The 7445-nt window shown below is 35.4% G+C and overlaps 1 protein-coding gene across 1 annotated transcript; it reads left to right on the top strand.

The window, feature by feature from the left end:
- Positions 1-300: 300 nt before the first annotated feature.
- LOC110897463 (auxin-responsive protein SAUR50) lies at positions 301-807 on the top strand. The gene has a single exon (XM_022144213.2). The coding sequence runs from the start codon at positions 359-361 to the stop codon at positions 656-658; it is 300 nt and encodes a 99-aa protein (XP_021999905.1). The 5' UTR covers positions 301-358; the 3' UTR covers positions 659-807.
- The last annotated feature ends 6638 nt before the right edge of the window (positions 808-7445 follow it).

The following is a 7445-nucleotide window of genomic DNA, read 5'->3' as shown; positions in this document are numbered from 1 at the left end:
ATGTTGAGTCGTTGGGTTTCCTTCGGTTTAAAAGTAGATATAAAGGGGGATCGGTAGAATGAAGAGATTGGTGTAATTTTAATTTCTCTTTGATGTAATTGTTGTTTCCGCGGTTATCTCTAGCTTAGAGATTTCCGCTTGGTTTGTTTAATGAAATTCACCTTTAAAAAAAAAGTTAAGTTAAAAGAATATAAAATATTACATAATATCATGTTTTTGAATATAATTTTTAATTATTTTTTTTATAAGACCGGACAGAATATTGATGGTTTGGTCTATAAATACTCTCCACGCCTACCCACCCACTTTATCCTCTTCCTCAACATCATCACCAGCTTAATTTCTGGAGCAAATTAAGATGGGCATAAAAAAATCAAACAAAGTCTCACAAGCAGCAGTGTTGAAACAAATGATGAAAAGATGCTCCTCAAGTATAGGCAAGAAAGACGGTTACGACGTCCCCAAAGGCCATTTTCCGGTGTACGTGGGTGTTAACCGAAGCCGATACATCGTTCCGATTTCCTTCTTAACTCACCCTGAGTTCCAACAACTCCTCCGTCACGCCGAGGAGGAGTTCGGTTTTCATCACCACATGGGCCTCACTATCCCATGTGAGGAGCTCGTTTTCCGATCTCTCACCGCCTCCATGCTCCGATGATAATAGAACAAACACTATGCTATGTCTCAGTTCCTCTGCAGTAGAAGACAAATGTGATTCAAAATGAAGCTGCGTTTTGCAATCGCTTTATTTTATTTTTTAAGGCTCCTCACTTTCCACTGAGAAAGTGAATTTCCTTTTTTAACCATTTTTCTTCTTCTCCTTCTTCTACTCTAACCCAAAATATACGATTTTTTTTTTTTTTTTTGGGTTGGATTAATTTGTACAAATTATATCTTGTAATTTTCCTCATTTGAGGTGTAAATTATATTGCACCCTCTTGAGAGTGACTAAATATTTCTCCAATATATTTGTGGTTTCGAAAAATTATAATTATAATTTGTTATATTATGTAAGTTGTAAGTTGGATTAGGGGCTCGTTAAATATAGATTAACATTAAGTAAGAAACTACTAAAAACAGAAAGTAATATTTTGAAATAATAATGATGGGCTGATGTAAAATTGAGCCTAATTTCAGGTTATATTAAAATTTTGGCATGAATTTAAACAAATCAAACGACCGACCAACCGATCTACTTAGCCAATGACCGAAGTTATCTGCGCCCTGACTCGAATCGTTTACAAACAACATATGGACGTTTTTTTGTATATTTTCTGCTTAAACCGTTTTCATTTTCATTAGATCTCTAATTCTTCGGGTGTAATGACTTTAAACAGATTTTAACACTGGGGTAATATTGCAGCGTTTTTCAATAGTTGAGGGGTAAGACAGCAAAATTTTCCTGAGATGGAGTAAGAGTGTCAATCACACATAACCAGGTAAAATTGCAGTTTACTCTATATTTAATTGCATTAATAAATTCTGATGTTTCAAAATACATATTGTTGGATTTAATGATTAATTGTCGATTAGAATTCAACATTGCCGTCAAGGTACGACCCAAAGAGTTACACTTTGGGCAACGAACATTTAATGGTGTTTTAATCGTTAATCACCGGATCACGAAAAAATAAGCGTAATAAAAGAAACGGGTAATTATTTAGAATAATTACGAAGAGCCGGATTAATATTATAATTAATTTGTTAATTATAATTAATATTGGATAATTAAAATGAAAGAGATAATTGTTATAATTATGAGATACTTATGTAGAGTTGTGATTAGATTACAATTCTAACTAGTTGATTTTCCGCCCGCGCGTTGCGGCGGGGACCTAATTTCTGCAAAACGTGTGTCGGCAACGGCAATCAGATACCAAGTATCAAAACATAAATAAAAAATGACGTGCTAACGATAGTCACTTCGTCCTAAAAAACGATTTTAAATAATCTAATATATAAAATAGGACCCACACGTCCTACACGTTGGAAATTCGGTTGTTTTCAGTTTAATTATTACGGTGCTAACACGTTAAAATATGGATGAGCTTGGTACCGGTAACGACACCAAAAGTATCGATCCGGGAAATCATCGAAATTAGGTACCAGCACCGAAAATGCTCGGTACCATACGATATGGTATTTGAAGGTAAAAATCAGTAAATACAGGTATGGTGCTAGACCGGTGTCGAACCGAAAGTAACGATTCTGAAAGCGCCAAAAGGGGTAACAAATTGGTACCGAAAATGATTGGTATAGTAAATTTGGTACCGATACGATACCGGTTTGATTACAGGATTTGATATGATTTGCTCATCAATAATCTAAATATCCGAGTTAATTTACATGCTACAATTCATTCATTATAGAAAAAGACAAAAAAGAAAACAAAATAAGTTGTTTTCTTTATAAAACCACATTCAAACGAAATATAGTTTACTTACAGTGTGTATGAAAAGTAATCTAAACGGTGCAATTACTTGCGTTGCTACGTTGCTACAGGATTTGATGAGCTCGGTACCAACCGGTACCGAAAATCCCCAAAAGTGGGTACCGATACCGAATATACCTGGTGCGATACGGTTCGGTACCGGTCAGTACTGGTACGGTACCAGTATCGGTACCGAAAATATACCCAGTTTGGTAAATTTGATACCAGTACCGGTACCCGATACCATTTGCTCATCCCCTTGATGATGTTACTATTCATTGGGTTGTGTATGAAAAGTAATGTAAACGGTACAATTACTTGCGTTGCTACATGGCTACAGGATTTGATGAGCTCGGTACCAACCGTTACCGAAAATCCCCAAAAGTGGGTACCGGTACCGAATATACCTGGCATGGTACGGTTCGGTACCGATCGGTATTGGTACGGTACCGGTATTTGAGTGTAAAAACCGGTGAATACCGGTGCCGAACCGATACCGAAAATGTCAAAAGTCGGTACCGGTTCGGTAATGAAAATATAACCGGTTTGATAAATTTGATACCAGTACTAGTACCTGATACCATTTGCTAATCCCCTTAATGATTTTCCTGTTCATTATGTTCTAATTATAAAAGGAAATTAAAAAAACTAGCCTCATTTACTGTTCATTCAGTTTGTGTTTTGATATATGTACTAGGTTGTTTCCTCCCGTGTTGTGGCGGTACGTTATCGCGGACATTTGATCAGTGCCGTTTAGGTTCGTTATAGTACTGGTACGATACATGCACTTGGTATATAAATCAACACATGTTTTACATCTACTGAAAACGAAAAAAACGAACACTGGTATCGACAACGGTGCTGTCCGCAGGGTATCAATCACTTCACATCGTCACGGTATTGGTAATGATATCCGTTTATAATTGTAAACAGAGTTGTATAAATAAAAATATCAGAACTGGGAACCATAAAAATGAATACACATACATATACCAATCTTGTACCGATACTGATGTTGTTTGGTCGGTTTCGATTTGGTTAACCATAGTAGCGGCATAAAACTCATTAGGGTGAAGAGAGTGGTTACCTATTCCAAATAGGTAAACTCCCCCATTCACCCAATCAAACAGTGCTACATCTATTCACCTAATGTGTTTACCTAATGCTCAAAAATGTTGGTGGTGGTTTACCTAATGGGGTTTAGGTAAACTATTTAAAAAAAAAGGAAGTGTGATTGGTTGAGAAAGAATGGACCCCACCACACACCCATCTCTCTCCCCTTTCCCTCCCTCTCACCGAGTCAGTAAAGGTTCACCGAGATTGGCCTTCATGATCAGTAAACCAAAGGTTGGCGGTGGCTTCCCCGATCGGTAAGGTGTTTACCGAACCCTTTACCGATTCCACTCCGTTCACCCTTACCAAACATAAACCATGCAAATGAGTACATGTACAGGTACCGATGTTGTTCGGTACGATATGGTAATGATACGATGTCAATTTATCAAAAGCAAAAACAATATAAATAAATATTAGTACCAATACATACAGGGGCACAATATACGTTTCAATAAAATTTATATTGCAATGTTGAAAAAAAACAATCACTTTTTGTTCGATTTAGTACGATAGTGGCACATTGATTCGTTTTCAATAGATTTATACTGCAATGTTAAAAAATAAACATTGGACGCAAGTTGTTAGAAAAATAATAACAATATACGATAAATAAAATACTATTAAGAAAATTAAAACAATTGCTTAAAAATTAAAAATCACTATTCATGGCACCTTTATTTTAATATGTATAATGTTGATTTTAAATAAAAGATATACATAGTATATCTTTAATCAGTTCCAATTTAATCTCATACGCATATAAGAAGGAATATGAAAAGGGAGTTGAGGAGGATCTCTAATAATTGTTCTAAGCTTCTGCCGAAGACTCTGATGAAACAAGAACCTCAATTGCAATATTTGTTCAAAGGATTTATTTTGGGCAAAAGAAAGGAGGCAATAGTTCAAGAAGTTTTAATTGGCTTGTACAAACAAACCTTCTTATTTCTTTATTTACGCAAAAAGGTAAGTAAAGTTTTGAACTTTATTTTCTTTAGATTAAGGTTTCGTTTGAAATCGTTTTAAACGAACAAATATGATTTCGTGGTCAACGGTCATCTAGCGAGATGGTTCGTTGAACCAAGGTGTCTTACTTGGTAGTCACGATTCTTTAATTTTATTATAACCTATTTTGATTGTAATGAGATCACTAGTGGAAACGGTTTAGAACCGAACCTCGTGTACATGTTTTCGGCTGCGTTCAGTTTGTTTGACAAATTGATAAAAATTATTTTCTAAAACTTACATGAAAATTCCAATAGTATCAGAGCCACCTTATAAATCAAAGTAGGTTATTTTATAAAAGTGTTATAAAGTAGTTTATAGAATTGCATGCTTAAAATCGAGTAGATTTGGCATAGGAATTTGTCACGTATAATAGTTATAGGCAAGTTTTTATTAAGCCCAAACATGAACACTTGTCAAAGTCCTCTTTGACAAAATACTTGGCCTTAACATATTTCGTTTAGCTTAATGATCGTACGATGCAACTTCGGATAAAGACTTATTTTTATAACACGCGTACTAAATTAGTTTTTGGAGCTACGCGCGTTAAATTAAAGAAAATATGAAATATTAAAATATTGATTTTAATATCATCAAACTTAAATTAAGAAGTCTAAATCGTAAAAAAAAAACTTTATTTTGAAAAAAAAATAAAAAAAGTTTTGTTCTAACTTTTCGATTACAGTATTTAAAGAAAATTAAGATTTTCTTTTATATTAAAGTTTTCTTTTGGATTTAATCCAAGATTAAGTGGGAGCACAAAAGTGTTTGTACTACACTTAATAGGTTCGGTTCATGTTCTTGGGCCCGAACGAACCGAACATAATCTGAACCCGGAATTGCATATTTATTTATTTTATTATGCGTTTTGCCATGAGATGTTTGTTACTTACATAAAATTAATAATTAATACACGATCATTAAAACGACAATTTTAATAAAAGGTTTATTAAGTATTGTATATGTAATTAAAATAAACAGTTTATTTTAAAATACAAAAAATCAAAATTGGTTTTTCAAAAATTAAAAAGTTAATTTGAAAAACGTAATTAATAAACATTATTAATTAAAATAAATTTGCGACACGGCCAACTTAGATTAAATAGGGTATTTAAAATTAATCGGTCGAGTTCATGCCATAGGCCGTACAAGTATTTTAAAATGACCCAAACTGGTAATTTTAAAATATAACCCAAATTAAAATCGATATTCTACGCCACCCTAAATTAAGAACACCCGAACTGATCTATACAAACCCCTGGTGCTAGTGTTTACCCTGCATCCAGCCCTACGGTTCTAATTAGGGGTAGTTCCGCGATTTCCATGCTTATATGGGCCGGGCTACATTTCTGATTTGAGGACAAATACCACTTTTGTGGCACGAGAGCGAATGTTAGTGTTTACCCTGCATTTGTTTTCTACGGTTGTGAAAGTGGGCGTAGTTGGGGTTAACGTACCAATGCTTGACACTACTCGTCATGCGACCCCAAACTGAGAGTTGTGTGATTGACACAATTGGTGATCGTCACCTACCCTTCAATCTATGCCAGTGAAGAGTGCTAAGTCCATTCATTGATGTCACACCCCGATTTCCACGTGTTTCACCGGTGGGCCCGGTGGGGGATTACCGTGACGTAGTTGGCAACAATATAGTCAAACCACAATATTTAAATGCACAGCGGAAACATAAAGATAGATTATATTTCAACCATTGATTGTAATATCCAAGTATCACGAATAGTCGAAACAAATCCACAGGGGATCAAAAAAAAAATATAAATATTGTTCAACAGATATGGCATCCCAAGCTTGCGAGACTCTAACGATGCTTAAGGAGTGGCCAGTCTATTTCGTACAGAACCTGCATTTAATCTTTTTGAGGAAAATACGTCAGTTTACACTGGTAAATACATTCAACCGACACTTTTGTAAAAATGTTTAATAAAAATGATTTGAATGCACAAGGCACAAACTTGGGATAATTTATCAATTAAATTTTGTAAAAGAATTTCATGTTCACTATGCGTTCGGTCGCCCGGGTCGTGCCGGGTTTAAAGTTAATAGACACGCCACAAAGCATGAAGCCGTGGCGGGAAAACCAACGGTTAGACCTTTAATTAATATAGACACACTGTCGGGTGTACGCCTACACCCGCGTGTCGAGGTCGTGGCCATTTCGTAAAATGATGCCAAGGATATCCGGGACATGGTCATTAAGCTCCCAAAGGCGTAAAGCCAACAAAACCAATTTTTAAACGGGTCACATTGATAATACCCAGCTACTAATGAGTTGGGGTCAATTGCCCGACCAAGCGGTATTTTAAATACCGTAACCCAAGCCCGTATAACGGAAAATAAGTTAAAAGTATTTACCTGAGCAAGTAATAACCTCAATCAAACAAATGCAAGTATCTTTTACTGGTCTCCTATTCTGGAACGAAGGTTTATAATAACCTATTAGAATCCTAACGGGTCTTTAATATTAGCCTTAGCTTAGACCGATCAGTTTCAAAGGATAATTACGGTTTAATCGCATGAAAGGCAAAAACCGGGAATGGAATGTGGTTTGGGCCCCAACAAGTTTGAAGACTTGTTTTATATGGGTATAATAAGCACACTCTGGAGTTTGAAGTATAAACGATAAGGTTTGACCCGTTTCGGCTAGTTTATGTAAACTAGTTACATAAACCGAACCGTGCGCGCAAAAGGCGTAACGGGGAACCGAAATGTGACAACTCGAGTTTCCAAGATTCCACTTTCGCATTTATTGCACATTCATTGCTTGTTTAGTGTTTACTTGCACAATTGGTTTGCTTTGTAACTGTATACGTTTTGGATTTGATAAGGTTTATGAATGATTTGACAAATACTTGAATGTGGTGATGAAACTGTAAAT

The sequence above is a fragment of the Helianthus annuus genome, chromosome 17 (genome assembly GCF_002127325.2).
Source record: "Helianthus annuus cultivar XRQ/B chromosome 17, HanXRQr2.0-SUNRISE, whole genome shotgun sequence".
In the NCBI taxonomy this organism is placed as follows: Eukaryota; Viridiplantae; Streptophyta; class Magnoliopsida; order Asterales; family Asteraceae; genus Helianthus; species Helianthus annuus.
The sequence above is the reverse complement of the archived record's forward strand: the minus strand, read 5'-3'. Positions and strand labels throughout refer to the sequence as shown.